The sequence below is a fragment of the Dama dama genome, chromosome 33 (genome assembly GCF_033118175.1).
Source record: "Dama dama isolate Ldn47 chromosome 33, ASM3311817v1, whole genome shotgun sequence".
In the NCBI taxonomy this organism is placed as follows: domain Eukaryota; kingdom Metazoa; phylum Chordata; class Mammalia; order Artiodactyla; family Cervidae; genus Dama; species Dama dama.
This window is the reverse complement of record NC_083713.1, coordinates 55025214-55047855: the sequence shown is the minus strand read 5'-3', so window position 1 is coordinate 55047855 and position 22642 is coordinate 55025214. Positions and strand designations below refer to the sequence as shown.

The 22642-nt window shown below is 35.9% G+C and overlaps 1 protein-coding gene across 1 annotated transcript in view; it reads left to right on the top strand.

Annotated features, from left to right (window-relative positions):
- Positions 1-22642, top strand: part of ARHGAP15 (Rho GTPase activating protein 15) — a 678501-nt gene that overhangs the window by 117570 nt on the left and 538289 nt on the right. The window contains exon 5 of the mRNA XM_061135692.1: positions 5807-5894. Within this exon, the coding sequence (XP_060991675.1) occupies positions 5807-5894 (88 nt within the window). The remainder of the gene's footprint in view (positions 1-5806; positions 5895-22642) is intronic.

The following is a 22642-nucleotide window of genomic DNA, read 5'->3' as shown; positions in this document are numbered from 1 at the left end:
TTAGCAGGCATAAAAATATAAATCTCATAGTGTATCTTCATCAGTGCTCTGGAGTAACCAAGTACATTGTCAATGAACAATAATATTTTGAAAGGTATCTTTTTTTCTGAGCAGTAGGTCTCAACACTAGACTTAAAATATTCAGTAAACCATATTGTCAAGAGATGTGCTATCACCCATGATTTGTCATCCTATCTGTAGCATAATTCTTAAGGATCCTAAGATTTTCAGAATGGTAAATGAACTTTTGCATCAACTTAAAATTACCAGCTGCATTGTCCCCTAACAAGAGAGTTAGTCTGTGCTTTAACATTTTTGAAGTCAGTTATCAACTTCTCTTCTCTAGCTGCAGATGTCCTGGATGGCATCTTCTTCCAACAGAAGACTGTTTTGTCTACATGGAAAATCTGTTGTTTAGTGTAGCCACCCTCATTGATGTTCTTAGCTAAGTCATCTGGACCACTTACTGCAGCTTCTGTATCAACACTTGCTTCTTCACCTCGTGTGTTTATGTTTCAGAGAAAGCGTCTTTCCTTAAACCCCATGAGTCAACCTTTTCTGGCTTCATACTTTTTTTCTGCCACTTCCTCACCTCTCACAGCTTCCACTGAATTGAAGAGAATTAGGGCTTTGCTCTGGATTAGGCTTTGGCTTACGGGAGTGTTGTGTCTGAACTGATTTCTATCCAGGCCACTAAAACTTTCCCTGTTATCAGCAATAAGACTGTTTTGCTTGTCTATCATTCATGTGTTCACTGGATTAGCACTTTTGATTTCCTTTAACAACTTTGACTTCACTTGGCTAACTTTGGCACAAGAGGCATAGTACTCAGCCTGTCTCAGTTGATGACTTGCCTGCCTCAATAAACGTAATCATTACTAGCTTCTGATTTAAAGTGAGAGAGATGTGACTCTTCCATTCACTTGAACACGTTGAGGCCATTATAGAGTTACTCATTGGCCTAATTTCAATATTGACATGTCTCAGGGCATAGGGAGGCCTGAGGAGAAGGAGAAAGTTGGGGAAAGACTAGTTGGTAGAGCAGTTAGGACACACACAACCCATGATTTAAGTAGGCTGTCTTATATGGGCATAGTTCATGGCACCCAAAAACAGTTACAATAATGACATCAAGATCACTGATTACAGATCATCATAACAAACACAATAATGCAAAAGTTTGAAATATTGTGAGAATTGCCAATATGTGACTGAGCCATGAAGTGAACAAATGTTATTGGATTTTTGTCTTACTTGAAGCCAGGCTGCCATGAAACTTCATTCTGTAAAAAATGCGATATCTGCTAAGCACAATAAAATGAAGCACGCCTATACTCCTTAATCTAAAAAACACAATATAAATTAGTAAAGAGATTATAGGCTTCAGAATCAGAGAAACTGGGTTTGTCTCTAAATGTGTGGCCTTAAGTAAGTTACCTAAACACTCTGAATCTTATTTTCTATACTAGTAAGTGGATATAACATCTTCATCATCTTTTTGAGAAGCTAAATCTCCACTAGACAATCAAATTTATACTACTCAAAATAATTTATGCTAATTCCTATTTTAAAAGAGATCATGAAAAACTGAATTGAAATTGGGGCATCTGAAATGTTGAAAACCAGCACTCTATTCTTCCTTTTAAAATGATATTGTCTTAAACAAATTGGAAAAGTCCCTTGTTTTCATAGATATTATTTGTAGTTTATAAGTTCAAAAAGAAATTGCACTGTATGTAAAGTGCCAGAGCAATTTATATTACCAAAGTTACAACGTGTACAATTCTTACCCTCTTCAGCCTGTTCATCAGATTCACCTAAGAGAGAACTCTTTACATCAGCTCAAAGTTCTGAGAACCATGAGATAATCGAATTTCATGCAACTTCATTTCTAACCAATTCCAGTTCCAAGTTTAAGGAAGGAAAAAATGCCAACACATTCTATAAACGATCAACATCTGAAACAGATCAAATCAGAACCGTTTATCCAGGACTTGCTATAGATAGGAAGCAAATAAGGTATAGAATATCTCCTGCCAGCAGATTAAAAATATAGTAGGAAATATAACAGGCAGGTTAAATAAAGATTCTGTCATGTCTGAGGATATTCCATTCTTGCTGGTTACATATGGTCAAAGTAAGTGGTGGAGATAACAAAGATGCCCAGTCTAGATCAGCAGTCCTGCCAATGCTTACTCTATCTTGGGTCATCTGATATTATGACCTCTGTCAGAAGAAGGCTACAGGTGCTTCAGTTCATCTTGCTGCTGGTGGTACCTAAAAGGAGAATGGGAACTAAGGCAAAGGAAGAAAAAGGTCTATGTGTTTTTATCCCCCCCCCCCCATCTTTATTGTCATTTGATTGAAAAAGTGACTATTTGAAGACAAGTGGGTCCAACAACATAGAGTTAGTATTTGCATGTTGAAAAATACACACTATGTGTGTTTTTTTTCTGTTTTTCCTTTTTTTTTTTTCTTTTTAATACAATGGTGTATAAGTAGGAAAGCTTCAGGCATATAAGAGCCACCTAGTCTTGTAAATATTAACTTTACTGAATCAAAACTGTTCTTTCAATCAAACCCCTAGAGTCTATGAGGAAAGTGGAACTAAATTATACAAAGATCTTAAATGGTCATTTAAAACATATTTAAACATATTTTTGTGTATTTTATATTGCCCGGAATAGTCTTTTAATAACTTTTTTTTAAAAAATCACTTTTGTAAAATGAATTCAGCTATTCAAAAATGAGTGTTAAACCAAAGCAAACATCAGCAACATGATGTAATAGATAGAAATTATATTAATCTCCTTAATGTTTTACCCTCTAAACTAAGGGTATTCTTCATGACACAAACTTATACAGATCTAGTTACTTAAGTAACAATGCAATGCAAAGGGCAATCAAAGTTGGGGTTTCACTTTCTGATTTAACTATTGTTTATCCAATGTTTTTTATACCCCCATGCCTAAATTTAATCATTAACTCAACAAATATATATTTGTCACCTACTCTGTCAAATTCACTATTGCTTGTCACTGAGGGTATCTTTATAAATATGAAGTATTTTCTGTTGGTTTGGGGATATTTATTTAATGGGGGAAAGACAGAAGTGAAATTTACAAAATATTATTCTCAATATATCTTAAGTGCTGTGTGAGGAAGTCACAGACGACATATTTAAAAACTTAATGTTTGAACTTCTGATGAATGGGAATTAATAATCAGAAGGGGCTGGGATGGGTGAGGACAGTCATAGGTAAATAGTGCAGTATGGTATTTTGAACTATATATTATATTATGGTCAACATTGAAAACTTCTCTTATCAGGATTCTTCTACAGAATAGGGTTAATTAGTTCCTTATATGAATCCATAATATGCAATTTGCATAACCTGTCTCTCTTTTTTTGATATTTTACATGCAGACTTAAGAAATGGTGCACGTCATTCTTGTGCAGAGAGCCTTAATTTATGAGATGATTTGTAGGATCAGTTTAAAGTCATAGTAATAAGCTTGTTCAATTGAAAGATACACACATTTAAAAATATTTTTAAAAAACATTTTGCCAGATTCACTCCTGAAAAGATGTTTGCACTCCCACCAAAATTGTATGGGAGAATCCATTTCTCCACACTCTCAGTAAGTAGCCCTTGGTATCATTCCTTATAATTCTAGCCAGTTTGATTGGCAAAAAGGAAAAAAAAATTTTTTTGACTCCTTTTATTTTCATCTTTGCTTTCTGTTGAGTTTCAACGTTGAAAAATATTGTGAACTAGACAGTGAGAAATTAGCTAGTTAGTTTTCAAGACTCCGATGTATACTAAACCAATGAAGAGATGTAACAACGAAGGAGTGCATCCTCGACATCCTGGAGTGCAAAGCCAAGTGGGCCTTAGGAAGCATCCCAACAAACAGAGCTAGTGAAAGTAATGAAATTCCAGATGAGCCATTTCAAATCCTAAAAGATGATGCTGTAAAAGTGCTATACTCAGTATGCCAGCAAATTTGGAAAACTCAGCAGGGGCCACAGGACTGAAAAAGGTCAGTTTTCATTTCAATGCCAAAGAGTGCTCAAACTACTGCACAGTTGCACTCATTTCACACACTAGCAAAGTAATGCTCAAAATCCTCCAAGCCAGGCTTCAATAGTATGTGAACTGAGAACTTCCAGATGGTCAAGCCGGATTTAGAAAAGGTAGAGGAAGCAGAGATAAAATTGCCAACATCCATTGTATCATAGAAAAAAGCAAGAGAATTCCAGAAAAACATCTATTTCTACTTCATTGACTACTCTAAAGCCTTTGACTGTGTGGATTAAAACAAACTGTGGAAAATATTTCAAGAGATGGGAATACTGGACCACCTTACCTGCCTCCTGAGAAATCTGTATGCAGGTTAAGAAGCAATAGCTAGAAGCGGACATGGAACAACGGACTGTTTCCAAATTGGGAAAGGAGTATGTCAAGACTGTATATTGTCACCCTGCCTATTTAACTTATATGCAGATTACATCATGTGAAATGCCAGACTAGATGAAGCAAAAGCTGGAATCAAGATTGCTAGGAGAAATATCAATAGCCTCAGATATGCAGATGACACCACCTTTATGGTCAAAAGCAAAGAGGAACTAAAGAGCTTCTTGATGAAAATGAAAGAGGAGAGTGAAAAAGCTGGTTTAAAACAACATTCAGCAAAAACCACCACAATATTGTAAAGTAATTAACCTCCAATAAAAATTAAAAAAGAAAAAAAGAAAAAACCCTTGACATTCAAAAAAGGAAGATCATGGCATCCAGTCTCATCTCTTCATGGCAAATGAATGGGGAAACAATGGAAGCAGTGACATACGTTATTTTCTTCAGTTCCAAAATCACTGCAGATGGTGACTGCAGCCATGAAATTAAAACATGTTTGCTCCTTGGAAGGAAAGCTATGACAAACTAGACAGCACATTAAAAAGCAGAGACATTACTTTAGTGACAAAGGTCCATATAGTCAAATCTATGGTTTTTCCAGCAGTCTTGTATGGGTGTGAGAGTTGGACCATAAAGACATCTGAGCACCGAAGAATTGATGCTTTTGAACTGTGGTGTTGGAGAAGAATCTTGAGAGTCCTTTGGACTTCAAGGAGATCAAACCAGTCAATCCTAAAAGAAATCAGTTCTGATTAGAAGAACTAATGCTGAAGCTGAAACTCCAGTACTTTGGCCACCTGATGAGAAGAACTGACTCATTGGAAAAGACCTTGATGCTGGAAAAGATTGAAGGCAGGAGGAGAAGGGGATGACAGAGGATGAGATGTTTGAATGCCATCAGTGACTCAATGGACATGAGTTTGAGTAATATCTGGGAGTTGGTGATGGACAGGGAAACCTGGCGTGCTGAAGTCCATGGGGTTGCAAAGAGTCAGACATGACTGAGTGACTGAACTGTACTGAACTGAACAATGAAGGACGATGTTCTGATTTCTATTTTTAGTTTTCTGTTTTTTGTTTGCAGCAGAAACAGCTTTTTATGGAGTGGGGGACATGGATACATGAAGTTGGATTTTTAATAGCTGAAAAAGATTTGAGGAGGATCTACAAATGAAACTTTTACTGTAAACTCCAGGATCTAAAAACTACAGAATTTTTTAGTATTATACATATTCCATACCACCTATAGATTTTAATAAAGAAAAAGACTTTTAGGAATTCTAATTAAAAAAGAGATAGTCTCTACTTATTCCAAATGTTGCTTATGCAATACTTGTGTTAATTTCTTTAAGTAATAATGCTTTTTATTTGCTTTTTTCTCTCCTAAGGAAAAACTGGTCTACTTCCTGGATTGTTCTTTCTAGTCGGAAAATTGAATTTTACAAGGAGTCCAAGCAGCAGGCGCTGTCTAACGTGGTGAGTAGTTCTCTGTGTTTACTATTATCATCTTCATAGAAATATTGTTGAATTGAAAGTTTGGTTTCAACAGAAATCGCACTAAAGCCTCCAAGCAAGCAACATCTGAAAGCAGATGGAAGAAATGACTCAATAAACTTTTAATCAGATGAAGGGAAAATAGAACTTAGTGTCTGTTTTATTAAGTGGTGCATTTGGAGAATAATCACAAAATGAGATGAATAGTGAGCAGCTATCTAGTAATGGGAAGGTAACACTTTAAATTAAGGTGCCATTTATAAATGCTTTATTCTTATTTATGAAATGATCACTAAATGCAGCTACTTGCTCAAATAATGTATTATAAAGCATGTTATAAAATGCATTAGTAATAAATGCTTAACAGATGAGACTATGGGAAGCTGTTTTAAAGAATATTATAAGACGTAAATCGTATTAAACCATGTATGTGCATCTTTAATACATGAATTTAAGTTGCTATCTAGCATGCTATAAAGTGCTTCACACATTAATAAATAATAATAAGCTGTTTATAAATGGCACCTTAATATAGAGTGTTACCAATGAGGAAACATTCTAAGTTAACAAAGTGATTTTTTATCTTAGTCTAACTGTGACTTCTCTACATCCAGCTAACCTTTCTGAATAGTTCTGTGACTCCATCTAATGGCACTAATACAATTTCTGTATCCTGTAGTTATTACAAAGTGAAATTTGTAGGGCTTCTTGATTTGTACCTAGAGGAAGGCCTCACAAATGCCCACTGATTTGACAGTGATCGTAAGTAGGAGCAATTCTGAGCTAGTTACTGGGGCAATTCAAGCTCAAAACCTCACTGCCCGAACACCAGAGCTGCCACACGATGTCGGAGACAGTGGGCAAGCAGCATATCTGACAGCCTCCTGATTAAGAAGGACTCCGGGCAGAAACCAACCTGCCATACCCCATCGGCCTGATGGGCGGCCGGGAAAGGGGTCTCCTGGCAGGAATTAACCACAATGAGCTAATTTGTATTTGGCAGGTAATAAAACGATGGAAAGTTCTTTGCTTTCCAGCCACTAGTGGTGTTTGCTATGTAATCCTCTTTAAATAGGAAATAGAAAATCATTTGCTAGATTTTTTTTTTAAAGGAGAAGATTTTAGTAAGAACAAAAGGTAGCATTTGGCTTGCTCCTGATAATTGCAATAGCCTTTATCCCCAAGTAGCTTGCTGATTTTTGGAGTCTCAGTGCAGTCCAATCTGTAAACTAATTATGAATAAATTAAAAATATATCTCAGTCCTTTGTATTTTTAATTTAAACTGCCTCGGATATTTGTTTTAGGGTTTTGTTTTTATTTTTTATTTTTTTGGCTACAGTAATGTTGAGATAATCTTTTTTTAAGAAAAATAAAGTACCCCTAAGGCCCAGGCACAAAACAACTCCCATCCACCCACGGGTCCTTTGTCTTCCGTTTGAATGAGTTCTGAGGGGAAAGTCAGGAAGGAATGAAAGTAGCTTGCCTTTCTGAGTTTGGCTGCTGAGAAGATGATCTTTGTCCTGCTGGGTGGGAAGAATTCCATTGGAGCAGATTTGATGTGAATGTGCTGGGGTAATGGGAGAGATTAGATTTCAAATTAAAGCTTTTGGTTTGCTTTTATTTTATTATTTTAATCTCCTCATACCAGGAGATATAATTATCAGCTGCTTAATTTTGTACAGATGGAAGAGAACTCCCCCTTCCATAATAGGCAAACCTTGCAAGTCACCTCACTCATTGCATGCCTCCAGATCAAGCTTCAGAATTGTTGTAAATTGAAAATACATTTTACCTTCAGAGAAAATTTGTCAACCTTTTTTTTTTTGGAGGGGTAGTCCCTATTTTTTACGTACAGTCCCATTTTCAGCGCTCTTACAATTTCTCTCACTGGCTTCAAAGCAAATTCAGGGCAGTAACTAACTATGTTTTGTGGTAATGGGGGAAAGAATCACAGATTCCTGTTTGTACTGCATGAATCGCCTTGTTAGTCAACTTCTTGGATACATTTCTAACCAAGCATTAAAAGCTTGGTGGGATAGCCCACATTTACCAATACCAGTCTCAGAGAAATGATATGATGATTGCCAAGCCTTGATTAAAGATACTGTGGTTTTATTTTGAAAGAGATTTATGCTCAAGTTTCTGAATTTCTCTTGTGCCCCCTTACACGTGTTCTGGCATTATTGTTCATTGTACTTTTGGGGAAATATCTGCCCTTTTCTGCAAGGGGTGCATCGGAAGGGCTTAAGTGAGTGCAGAATGTGTTTAGAAGAGTAAATGGTATTTTAATCTGTATAGGAATGATCTTCAAATGCTAATGCACTGGTGAGACAAACCAGCAAAATGGCTAGGAGAAGGGTTTTGAAGTTCAACCACAGAGGACTCTTCTAGTTTTGCCACTTAGGAACTGAAAAGAGTTATTCAATTTCTTTGAGTTTCAGAATCCTCGTCTGTAAAGTGGGGATAGTAATATTTGCCAAGATAATTAATAAGGAGTAAAATTAGTTTATGAAAATATACACAATAATCTTAAAATAATTATTATATTCCAATATACTCTATTAAAAATAAATATACTATATTCTGTAGTAAATAATATGAAGTATAATGTATTAAGTTGATGCAAAAGTAATTGCAATTTTGGACCTTGAATTTTAAATCAGTATAGCTAGGCTCAGACACATCTTTATTAATCAAAATAGGAACCATTACAATCAACACACTTTTTGCTGATGAGAAATAAGTCTGTGTATTCCTGTAGTGTAAAATCTGTGCTTCAGGCTTTAGTGAAGTCTTGAAAAGCATATTCTACATCCTGCTGGTTGTGGAAGCATTTTCCCTGCAAAAAGTCAAGATGCTTGAAGAAGTGGTAGTTGGTTGGTGAGAGGTTAGGTGAATATTGTGGATGAGGCAAAACTTCCTGGCCCAATTCGTTCAACTTTTGAAGCATTCGTTGTGCTACATGTGGTCATGGAAAAGAATTAGGCCCTTTCTGTTGACCAATGCTGGCTACAGGCAGGGCAGTTTTCAATGCATCTCATCAATTTGCTGAGCGTATTTCTCAGATGTAATGGTTTCCCCCAGATTCAGAAAGCTGTAATGGATCAGACAAGCAGCAGACCACCAAACAGGAACCATGACATTTTTTAGTATAAGTTTGACTTTGGGGAAGCAGTTTGGAGCTTCTTCTCAGTCCAGCCACTGACTTGGTCATTGCCGGTTGTCATATACAATCCACTTTTCACTGCATGTCACAATCCAGTCGCGAAATGATCACTGTTGTTGCCTAGAATAAGAGAAGACAACACGTCACAACACGATTTTCTTGATTTCAGTCAGCTTATGAGGCACCCACTTATTAAGCTTTTTCACTTTTCCAATTTGCTTCAAATGCTGACTGACCATAGAATGGCTGACGTTGAGTTCTTCAGCAACTGCTTGTGTAGTTTTAAGAAGATCAGCTTGATACTGCTCTCAACTGGTCATTGCCAGCTTCCAATGGCTGGCCACTTCACTCATCTTCAAGGCTCTCATATCCTTTGCAAAACTTCTCAGACCACTGCAGTTTGAGTGGGCCCAGCTCCTGGGCCAAATGCGTTGTTGATGTTGCAAGTTGTCTCTGCTGCTTTATAATCCATTTTGAACTCCAATAAGAAAATCACTCAAATTTGCTTTTTGTCCATCCTTTCCATAGTTTAAAATAAATATAAAATAAACAGCAAGTACTAAGTTATTAGCAAAAAGAACATCAAGCGAGAAATGTGCATTCAGATGATGTATTATATAACCACACTTATTTAAGTATGTATTCCAATATCAAATGGCAAATTTTAACAATGCAAAAACTGAAATTATGTTTACACTAACCTAATAATTATAGCTTATCATTATATTAGTTTTGCACTTGAATTGATTCACATATGCAAAGAAGAAAAAGTTTATTAATTCAAGGAATGCCAACATGTATAGTCTCCAAAAAAAGAAATGTGTATCCATAGGCAGCATAAAATATTGTTTATGAAGCCATTTCTCCATCTGGGGTTATAGATGTAACATCCTGGTGTCCATATATACTTTCCATATATATCTTCCTCCATTGCCTCTTACACTTTCTGCTTTCATGTTTAATACAGCATGTCACAGACTGTGGTGCCTGATCCCACATTCCATGTGTGACTATATTTTTTTCTCACTGAAATTCTTTCATTTTATAACCATGTCCCATTTTTATCAAAAGCAGTCTCTCCCCTGAAGAGAGATACACAATCACTTTGCTGGTGTGTGTAAATCTGAGTTTCATAGGCACTGGGTCCTCAGTGACTTATTCAGGGAGGACTCATCTATTCTCTTTTTCTTTTTCAATAAGGTCATTAATGAGTAGGATGGCTTTTGAATCAATAATGGGTGGACTGAAGTTCATGTCTATATAAATTTTTGTCTCAAACTGATGAACCTTTAATAAAGCTGAAATTTCACTGAGAAAAATAAAAAATGGGTACATTACCACCTACTACTGCGCTCACTGTCTAACATGAAGGACATCATATAATACCCTAATCCCAAATCTAGATCAGATAAAACCTCAGAAAGAAAGATAGTCTTCACCAAGAGAGGAAATTGTGTCCTTCTTAATGTCTATATACACTCTTTGTTTTGTTCACTTGTTTGGTCCAGACTGGTTGACCCTCTTGTGAAAAGGAGCATTGGAAAACCAGTGGTGTCCTTAGATCTGGGTTTTCTGGATTTATAAAGGAAAGGACAGTGGTCATATTCTATATTCTGACTTGTAACTCACTTTAAAATTGTAAAATATTGTCACTGGAAAATAATGCAGAATCTATTTTCAGTAAAATAAATTAAACAAATTTGTATATTTTAAGTTTTTAATCAAACTTCTGCATAATCACCACCCAGGTCAAGATATAGACCCTGCAAGCCCTCTAGACCCTGCAAGCTGTGCCAATTGTCTGTATGTCATCATAGCTTATTCCGTTGTCACAGACTTAGATGGCATCTTAGTCATTATTTTTTCACCCTTTATTATTTTCCCACCTATACCTATAGCTCCTAAAAATATAGTTTACTTCATCTTGTTTTGAATTTATAAAATGGAATCACTGCATGCATTTATTTTGTTTCTTGCTTCTTTCTCTAAATATGCCTTGCTTTCTTTTTTCTTTTTTTTTTTTTGTTTTAATCATTTCATATTTTTCTCTATTGATTTGGGAATGATATATTTTGTGTTCTATTAATGACTTGCCTGAAATTATAACTTATTAAAGACTAAAGCTATTCAAATATCTTTTAAATTCACTAGTCTCCTTCCCAATGTATATGCTATTTCTGTCTGTATTTTAATTCTTTCTTTTCTATTTTAACACCACTAGACATTATTTATCCTGTTTTATAGAATCAATACTGATTTATATTTGTTCAATATTTGCCACATCCCATGTTATTTATTTTTTCCTGTATCTTAGATCTTCCTTCTAGGATTACTTTTCCTTCTGGTTGATGTATATTCTAAGAAATTCCTGTAGTAAGGGTCTTGTGGTAACAATCTGTCTGAATGTCTGCTTGTTTCAAATCTCTCTATTTCTCCCTCATTTTGGAAATATATATTCTCTCTGGATATAGAATTTTGAGTTGGCAGTAATTTTCTTTCAGTACATCTAAAATAGCTTTCCACTGTTTTCTGTCATCCATTATTGTGATCAAGAAGTTACCTGTTAATCTAACCACTATTCTTTGGTTGCTCATAATATTTCCACAGTTTCACAATGATACATTCAAATGTCAATTTCTTTTTATTTCCCTTACTGGATTGTTAGGCCCCATGAAATTGATTATAGCTCTAATTGATGTAGTTTATTAATAGAAAATCCCAAGCTATTATCTTTTCAAATGAAACTTCTTTTACATTTTCACTTGTTTTCTTCTAAGCCCCTGGTTAAACCTATGTTTTCTCAATCTAGCCTCCACATGCTTTATATTCTTCTTTCTTTCTGTTTCTCTGAATTGCATTCCAAATAACTTCTCTTAATTTATTTTTTCATTCCTTAATTCAGTCTCCCTTGTGATAATCACTGTTTTCCTTAGTTATTATAATTTTACTTTCTAGAAGTTTATATTTTTAATTTACTATGCCATTTGTTACAGTTATTCACCCACACACATTTTTTTTTTCTTTTTATTTTATTATTATTATTTTTTTTTCCAGTGGGTTTTGTCATACATTGATATGAATCAGCCATGGATTTACATGTATTCCCAATCCCGATCCCCCCTCCCACCTCCCTCTCCACCCGATTCCTCTGGGTCTTCCCAGTGCACCAGGCCCGAGCACTTGTCTCATGCATCCCACCTGGGCTGGTGATCTGTTTCACCATAGATAGTATACATGCTGTTCTTTTGAAATATCCCACCCTCACATTCTCCCACAAAGTTCAAAAGTCTGTTCTGTATTTCTGTGTCTCTTTTTCTGTTCTGCATATAAGTTATTGTTATCACCTTTCTAAATTCCATATACATGTGTCAGTATGCTGTAATGTTCTTTATCTTTCTGGCTTACTTCACTCTGTATAATGGGCTCCAGCTTCATCCATCTCATTAGGACTGGTTCAAATGAATTCTTTTTAATGGCTGAGTAATATTCCATGGTGTATATGTACCACAGCTTCCTTATCCATTCATCTGCTGATGGGCATCTAGGTTGCTTCCATGTCCTGGCTATTATAAACAGTGCTGCGATGAACATTGGGGTGCACGTGTCTCTTTCAGCTCTGGTTTCCTCAGTGTGTATGCCCAGAAGTGGGATTGCTGGGTCATATGGCAGTTCTATTTCCAGTTTTTTAAGGAATCTCCACACTGTTTTCCATAGCGGCTGTACTAGTTTGCATTCCCACCAACAGTGTAAGAGGGTTCCCTTTCCTCCACACCCTCTCCAGCATTTATTGCTTGTAGACTTTTGGATAGCAGCCATCCTGAGAGGAGAACATAGGCAAAACACTCTCCGACATAAATCACAGCAGGATCCTCTATGACCCACCTCCCAGAATATTGGAAATAAAAGCAAAACTAAACAAATGGGACCTAATGAAACTTAAAAGCTTTTGCACTACAAAGGAAACTATAAGTAAGGTGAAAAGACAGCCCTCAGATTGGGAGAAAATAATAGCAAATGAAGAAACAAAGGATTAATCTCAAAAATATACAAGCAACTCCTGCAGCTCAATTCCAGAAAAATAAATGACCCAATCAAAAAATGGGCCAAAGAACTAAACAGACATTTCTCCAAAGAAGACATACAGATGGCTAACAAACACATGAAAAGATGCTCAACATCACTCATTATTAGAGAAATGCAAATCAAAACCACAATGAGGTACCATTACACCCCACACACATTTTAAAAACTCTCTTTTATTTTGTGAAAATTAGAAGGCATTTTTTTTCCAATATTCTGTGTCTTGTGATTCTAACATCTGAAGTCTATGTCAATTTCTGTTGGTTCTCACTCATGTTGCTTTGTTTCCCTGTGTGTCTGCTTACCTTTGACTTTGTGCTAGTCATTGTTATTAAAATAACATGAGAAGTTCTCCAAGGTCTGGAATAAATGTGTCCTACTCCAGAGTGTTTTGCATTTTCCTCAGATTATCTGTGGGCCTGTCCAGTGATTGATTAGATCAATGTAACACTTTAAAATTCTCAAGTTATGTGACCATAAAAGGAGGACTACAGTTGTGCTATATCTTATCAGGAACAGAAGTATTCACTCCTTCTTCTCTTACATTGCTCTTCTACAAAGTCAGTCTTCTTTATAATCTCTTGGGATTGGAGAAAAGGTACAAGTTTAATATTGGTTTGCCTTTATCTTTTTATAATGCCCTCAGACAAGGTACAGTTGTGTTGATTTGATATTATGCTTTTCTCTCTGGGTTCAGATTCTCACCTCTAAAAAATACTTTCCTTGGAAGTTCCCACTATCTTTTCAGCTTTTCAATTTTAAAGGTAATTTTAAAAAGAAATATTTTATCCAGCACTTTTCATTGTTTTCAGTGGGAGAGTTGATCCAAATAGCATAGTTTCTCATTACAGTCTACCTCACTTTCATTTAAATATGCATTTGGTTAATCAAGTTTGTGCTATTTATATAAGCCTTGGTGGGAAAAGACTTCATAAGAATATGTATTGAAATCCTACAATGAACAGCTTGCTCGTTAGGGCTACATATAAGGCATAGAGATATAATCAAGATAGTCTTTGCTTTATAGCATCTCTGCCAAAAAAATAGGATGAGATGAAACAAGAAACATAGGAGACTTTTTTTTTTTTTTTAACATTTAAAGGAAGGAGAGCTCACATCTGTGAAAGATTTGAATTAGGCCTTGAAGGATGGTTATAATTTCAGTATGAGGAGATTTGTGGGCAGGGAAAATTCCAGCAGAGTAAAAAAATATGAACAATGGTATGAAACTGAAAATGGGCAAGGTCTGTGTGCTAAAAAGAGAAATGAATTTTTTTAGTTTGGTTGGAAGACAGGATAAAAGAAAATGATTGAGAAGATTGCCATGGATTGAGATTTGCTACCAGGGGCAACTCTTTAATAAGGTGTGTCTGTATTCTCCAAACATTTTCACCCTAGAATAATCTCTCATAGCTCTTCTTTTAACAAATATATACTGAACAGCAATATGACCCAGGTGTTACTTGTTTTAAAATGACCGGTACTGTCATAAGGAAGAGGCAGGAGAAGAATTAATTCTTCTAACTTCAATTCATTTAGTCCAAGAGCAAAAATTTTTGCTTCAAAAGCAGCTACAGTATTATTTAATTCATCCGGTGCCAGAGACATCGTAAAGAAACAAAATTTTTCAGTTTGATTTATCCTTTGAGGCCTTGGATCATATCCCCTTCCATTTTTCAGGTACACTTATCTATTTTTGTACCAGCAAAGTATTTCAGTTGGCTCCTGAAATTCAATTGCAACTTTTCTCCTGTACCTCCCATACTTTGTGATTTTAGAGCATCTGCCTGATATGGGGTAGACCTTAGACTATAGCTATGGGATCTGGCAAATATGCACTGCTGGTTAAAATATATATATATGGATTGCCTCATGAGGAAGAAGCTCTGTAATATAGAGAACTCATTCATTTATTTATTTTATGAACTATTAACAGCTCCTAACAGATGTCACACTATGTGTTATTAAACCCTAGAGATATTCAGATTAATAATATATGATCCCTACTCTCCAGGTGCTTATGTTTCAGTAGGGGAAACAAAATCATACTTAGGTTTATTATAATAGAATATGACTAACATGATAAAGAAATATAAGAAAACATGCTGGGGAACCATAGGTCTAGCTACAGGTAGTCCTTTCCCAAGGAAACTGTGGTGCCGAGTAATGCTCAGCTTATGTATCTCTTCATGTATTAATTCTGCAAATATCCCTGAGGGTGCTCGATGTTAAGCCACTATTCTAGGTATTATAAAAGATACAAGAATGAAACAAACTCAGATCTGTCATTTGAGGGCCTAGAAACAAATAGAAAGCATACCCATAAATCAAGTAATCGTAGTGAAACAGCAGACTTTGATAAAAACTCCAGAATGGCTGGACAGGGGCATGAGTTAGTTTTATGGTAACTAAGTGGAGACAGAGATTACCTCCAGCTGAAAAGGGTTCTAAATATATCCACACAGGAAGTGAAATTTGAGGACGTTTCTGTAGGCTGAAGAGGATTTTGATGTAGTGAAAGGGGGGAGAAAGACACTTCACCTGGAAAGAAGGGAGTGAGCAATGATAAAATATGGGAAATCAATTCCTTATTTATTTTCCAAATATTATCGATTTCTTATATTGCTCCACATACTGTGCTAGTCGTTGGTCTTAAAAATGTTTCTTGGTGGTTCCGAAGTCTAGTGTGTATATACACCAGTCCAGACTTATTATTAAACCTTGAACCGGATTGTGAAAAGAGGTGATTTCTTTCTATAGGCACTGTGGAGCCCTGCATCATTAATACCCGGTTGGCCATAAAAAAGATGTTATTGAAAAACCAGCAAACCTTTTGGCGGACTCAGTACTGTGTGTGTATGTGTGCTAAGTTGCTTCAGTCATGTCTGGCTCTTTGCAACCCTACGGACTGTAGCCCTCCAGGCTCCTCTGTCCATGGGGATTCTCCAGGCAAGAATACTGGAGTGGGTTGCTGTGCCCTCCCCCAGAGGATCTTCCCAACTTAGGGAATGAACCCACATCTCTTATATCTGCTACATTGGCAGGTGGGTTCCTTACCACAAGTGCCATCTAGGAAGCCCCAGCTACTGCATATTCTCAAATTAAGAGAGTTAGAGTTTTCAGAGACAGTTTGGGGGAATTAAGTTTGTTTGTTTGTTTGTTTGTTTCTACAGTTAAAAAAGGAAGATAAGACTTGTTAAACTATCTGAAAAACCTATTCTAAAAATCTATGAAATGGATGAGAGCAATAAGGTCTATGCTGGTATTGATAAAGATTATACCAAAACAGCTAAATCTGTCATCATTATGGCCCAATGCATTTAGTAGATCATAGGACATCTTCTCACTCAAAATATACATTAATATTCTCCCATGACCTGATCTTTTAGCAGTCTGGTCATTTGTAAAGAAGTCTTCATACAAAGAAAGCAAATAGGGTGATTCATCTAAGGAGAGCTGAAAACTACGCTGTGCCCCAAACATGGGTATATCAGCATATCAGCGAGCAGCAGTTCAAACAGGGAGGTATTTTCATGTGACGCCAGAATATATGTTCCATGTGGCCCCTTACTGAAACAAATGCATTGTGCAAACTTTATTTCTGAATAGGAGGTATCTCATTTCCACATCCACCCAAAATCAGCCCAAGTGAACCTTACTACTTCCTTTTATATTTATCACATTGTACTCAGTAAACTTAGTATCAATTTTGACATAAATTCTGAAGTATTATAAGCATTTTAGGGACCATTTCTCCCCTCAAACCATACAGCTCTAAAGCCAGTGTGTTCAATATGGAAACTACATGTTGATTGTTTATGTAACTTGGATTTTTTGGCTACTTTTATGTTTTTCACTTTACCTTGTACTAATATTTCTAATCAGAGGCAAACACTGGCAAATTTTACTTCTAATGACAGAAAACTTTTCCAAGGCATTTAATAAACTATTAACGTTTTTAGACCAGTCATTCAGCCATAACCTTGAAAGTCAAAAAGAGTAATATGAAAGGCTTCATTAAAGTAATTTGTTTACTTTTTCTTAATATTGTTTACTTCCAATACAGATAATGAGCATAAGCATTAATTAAATAATGCAATATATTTAATGTTCATTCACTGTAGCATGACTTTAATAATAAAGTAGACTTATTTATGGGAGTAAAATGATGTGATTTAGCAAAAAGATGAAAACAGTTTTAATCAGAAAGCTATTCATGAATTATTGAGTATTCTGTACAAAATGAATATGGGATGATTTTATCTTTGTAAAGTGAGTGCTAAGCCCTTATTTGGATCCCTGCTCAAAAAAATCATAAAAAGAGAGGTGCGTACAATATATCTACCAACCTTAGCATAACAAAGCCATTTTAAATCTGTGATTAATGTCTTAATTCTTGTAATAATAGTGCTCTGGCAATGTCAGCATGGTTAATATTGGGGCAGATTATTAGTACAGCCGTTGATTGCACTATCATGTGGTCTCATCATACATTTACAAATTCAAAGAAAAGAAACAGTCCAAAATCTGGAGGATGACAGGTGGGTACCAAAGAAAGTAAAGAGAAAAAAAGGGAAAAATGAATTCTAATATCTGATTAACACAAACTCTGTAAGGAAAAAATGAAATCAAGTGATCGATATTACTATAAATGAGGCCATGTTCTCTGGTTATAATTTCCTCAAGATTTGGCCATTAACCACAATAAATTCTGTATCTTACATAATTTTTAATAACCACAAAAATCTATGAGGTTGATAGGATGCTTTATAAATGGATAATAGCTTACTGTCCAATAAACCTCACCTTAGGCTCTTTCAGAAAACTATTTTAATTATGAAGCTTGACTCTCTGTGGTTTATCATTTTGGTCAATGTAATACATGTGATTTAGAGCTTATATTTCTCTAAGATGAAGTGGACTTACTCTACAGTGCATTTTAAACTTTACTGAATGTATGTATTTATTATTCCTTTAAAATTCACTCCTAAATTGAAATGCTCTGGGAAGCAGTATACTATATTAGGTAGAAATAGGAGCCTCTAAGTCAGACCATCTGGGTTAGGAATCCCAGATTCACATTTTATTTGTTGCTACAATTCTTTAATGTTTCTACTGCAGTTTGGGATTAATAAGAGGACCTACTTCCTAGAGCTATTGTGAGATTGTGTGAGAAAATCGATGTAGCATGCCTAGCACAAAGCAAAGATAATACATATATTTATTATTATTGTCATTATTATTATTACATACAGCAAGAGAGCATAGTGGTTAAGAGAACAGATTTGGAACCAGAACTAGATTCAAACACAAAAACTGCCACTTAATGACTATACATTAAAATCCTTGTCTTAATCTTAACAATAATGTAAAGATATTTCAGGTAAAAAAAAAAAAAACACTACTCACTGTCCAAATACAATTCATAATTTCTTCAGAACTTCATTTCTTACTCATTAGTCAGTGAGTTCAGTAGCTCAGTCGTGTCTGACTCTTTGTGACCCCATTTACTGCAGCACGCCAGGCCTCCCTGTCCATCACCAACTCCCAGAGTTTACTCAAACTCATGTCCATTGAGTTGGTGATGCCATCCAGCCATTTCATCCTCTGTTGTCCCCTTCTCCTCCTGCCTTCAATCTTTCTCAGCATCAGGGTCTTTTCCAATGAGTCAGTTCTTCGCATCAGGTGGCCAAAGTATTGGAGTTTCAGCTTCAGCATCAGTTCTTCCCATTGAATATTTAGGACTGGTTTCCTTTAGGATGGATTGGTTTGATCTCCTTGCAGTCCAAGGGACTCTCAAGAGTCTTCTGCAACACCACAGTTCAAAAGCATCAATTCTTTGGCACTCAGCTTTCTTTATAGTCCAACTCTCATATCCATATATGACTACTGGAAAAACCATAGCCTTGACTAGACAGACCTTTGTTGGCAGAGTAACATCTCTGCTTTTTAATATGCTGTCTAGGTTGGTCATAACTTTTCTTCCAAGGAGCAGGCGTCTTTTAATTTCATTGCTGCAGTCAGCATCTGCCGTGATTTGGTGTGAGTGATTTTGGTGAGTGATTCTTGTTCATACCATAGGCCAAAACAAACATTCCTGGTCAGTTTTCTGCTGCAGGGTGCCTGTGCCATCTCTCAGGTCTGTCATCCCCCAGGGGCGGTTGAAGGAAGGTAAAGACAGCATCAGCAAGTCTGCAAACTGTGTTAAAGCTGTGAGCTCAGAAGCCTCTCACCTGACTCTCACTCCCATTCCAGTGATGAGAGTGAGTACTGTGGCCACAGGTTGGTGTAAAGGCGGATAGATAAAATGCAGCCTCTGGCTGGTTGAGCTACTTCCCAGAGGAAAGTCGAGACTCTTGAAGAGGGAGCACTGCAGACATTTTAGTGGAGAGCTACCCTTCCCTGTCATAGGAAAGAAATACCGATTGTCTCAGTCCTGATTCTCTAGAAAACAGAGCCAAAAGTAAGTACCCATGCTTCTATTTGGGAGGCATGAGCCCAGGACACAGAGAGTAAAGTAAAGAGGAAGTGAGGCGGGAGATGATGGGAAAGGGTAAAGAGGATGTGTTATCATTCTGGCTGCCACTTTACACAGAGCCTCTAAGAGACACTGGAGAGAGCTACTGGGCAGGCGCAGCATGATTTTCAGAGAAGCTGCAAATAAACTGGAGAGAGCATGAAGCAGTTTGTAGGAGGAAAGGATGGGGTAGGAGAAGGAATTATCAGCCAGGTTTCTTCCCATTTCTTGCTTAATTTTGGTTACAATGTATCACCTAGTCTCCACTCCCTGTATTGTATAGATCCTGGACACACCCTTATAACTACTCAGAAAGTCAGATCCTATCCCCTGTAAAGCAGCATTTCATCCAAATCTAGAAGTGGTAGGGAGCTAAATGTCTATCTGCACTTTGGCAACTGAGAGGGCCTTGCATTCCAAGAAGCTGTCTAGTCTTCCACAGGAAATGGGACCATATGGGCCCAGGCAGGACTGGCCATCTACAGGGACAGCTGAGGCCAACTGGGTGAATGAGGGTCTAAGGAGGGAATCTGAGGGGCTGCTGGAGCATCAAAAATATGCCCAAACTACTCACATTGCAGAATTAAGTAGTTTTATGTAATATAAATTTAAGGCAATATAAGTATGCAGCAAACATGAAAGTTTTTATATTTATTCTTGCAAGATTTTGATTTGGGATAAATGCAATAAGTTCTTCTTGAAAGGAGAGAATACTTTCTCCTCAACAAACAAAGTAAACAAACGTATAACATTCTAGTGCTCCAGATCACTAACAAGGCTATGCTTTTCTGAAAATCTGGTTTGATTTGGTCTTGTACTGAGAAATTTCACTGGAGAAACAATTTCAGCTATTATTAACACCATTTATATTCATATACATAAAACTCACATCTTACAATCATAGTATCCACTTCTATGTTGACAGCAGCCATACTTTAGACATTAATAAGATCAGGTATCCATTCAGCACTCTTTCCTAAATCATTTTGCCAAAATGAGAATTTATAAGTGAGTTTTATCCTCCTGCATGATTGATTTTCCAGAAACAAAACCCGTTATATGATAGAACTTAATTCCTCTAAACAGATTTGGTGTTTCATGTTTCAAACTGATAAGGACAATCTGAGTCTATATTCTGGAACAGCAATTAATCCAAAATAAAAAATGGTAGCTAATAACCTGTTTCATAAAATCTGAGCCTTGTCTGTTTTTCAACCACGTCGAATAATAAGGGTATGAGAATAAGTGGCCCAATGATTTGTTGCCCACACACATGCCCAGTCTTCATCATGGAAAATGCCATCAAGCAAAAGAGCATCTGGCCTTTGATATTTCTTTAATATACATTAAAAGCCCTCAAATATCCCATAAAGAGAAATGGGAAACTTAATCCCAAATGTTTAATCTACGTCAGGGAAAAATATATTATGGAGAGCATATGCTGTCCACTATTATTGGGAAATGGTAAAGATGGACTAAGAAATAATAAAAATCAGAAGTGGACAAGACCTAAGGTCAATTTTTAATAACTTTGCGTTTTCCAGCAAAGAGCTTTTTATGTTTTATTGTCTAGAAGAAGTAACTTTTAAATACTTCTATTTAAATATTTTAAAAATCAGTCATTTATATTTTAAATTTACCCAGAATAAATCTATGTACACTTCTAGACTTAGGTTTATATTTAGTCAGTTTTTAAAAGTACATTTTTATAATGATGTTCAATGTGATACATTGGCATTTTGTAGTTTAGCAGACTTTTTCATGTGTTTTATAGCTGTAGAATCAAAAATGTTTTCTATTAAAGGATTCTTTAATTTCAGACTTCTTGAATAAAATCTTGATTGGCTTCCAAGTAAATTCTGCAACTTTTCTGAACAACTTATTCCAATATGTAACAATGCTGATAATTTCCCCCTCTAATAAAGCCTAGTCCCTAAAGTTGTCCTCCAAGCTTAGGTCTTTTTTGCTTTAAATTTGTAAAAATGAATGATTGATTAGGATCATTTTTATATAGTCCTTCATTTACTTAGTTTTCTTTTCTTGAGATGGATATTTTTATTTGCTAGACTTTTACCAAAATCTCTTTAGCTTTTTCTGGCATACTTTAAAATTTAGCCCAAATCTCTATCATTTGCTTCAATTTTGCTATAAGATTAGTTCCTATTAAAGGTCAGTATAAATGAGACTATTGTGATTTTTATGTCAAATATTTCTCATTTTATAAACTATAATTCTGAGGTGTATTTTTAGTTTTATTTATTAATATATTGGAATGAATCTGGAAATTTTCTATTGCAGATTTCCAGTTCATAAATTGATTGAGCAGTTAACGGATTTCTATTTAGGGCTTATTTGGGGCTACTTTGCTAGATTTTAGGAAAATAAAGATTTATAAGACAAATCCAACTTGTTTTGGTTGTATAACTGGAGGAAAGAGACACATCAGAGAGTAGTTGTAATATGTGGATAACAAAACAAATTGTCCAAAAAAAGCGTGTTTCAGAGTAAGGAAAATGGTGAGAGGGAGTGAGTGACTATGCCTACAGAGGTGAAGGAGAGCTTCGTGTAGGTTATTTTGTAGTTACATCATGAAACGGAGCAAGATTATGGCAGATGGCAGGCAAGGAAAGTGGATGAAGAGAGAAATAAATGTGTTCCAGATGAAAAGGGGTGCATGTATACTCAGATCCCCACATACAGAATTGTGAAAGGATGTTGCATTTTGGAAACTGCCTAGACTTCAGCATTGCTGGCATATAGAAGAAAGAGGGATGAATGGAACTGAGAAGGTGGTTGGAGGATAATGAAAAGAAGCCTGTATACTCTGCTAAGGTATTTGTACATTATTCTGTAGATAATAAATTTTCTAGAAGAAATATTTTTGAGATTTATATCTTAGAAAGAAATTCAAAACACAGAGAATGAATAGAAATGGTTTTTCCTGTGATCAGAAGAAACAGCATGGA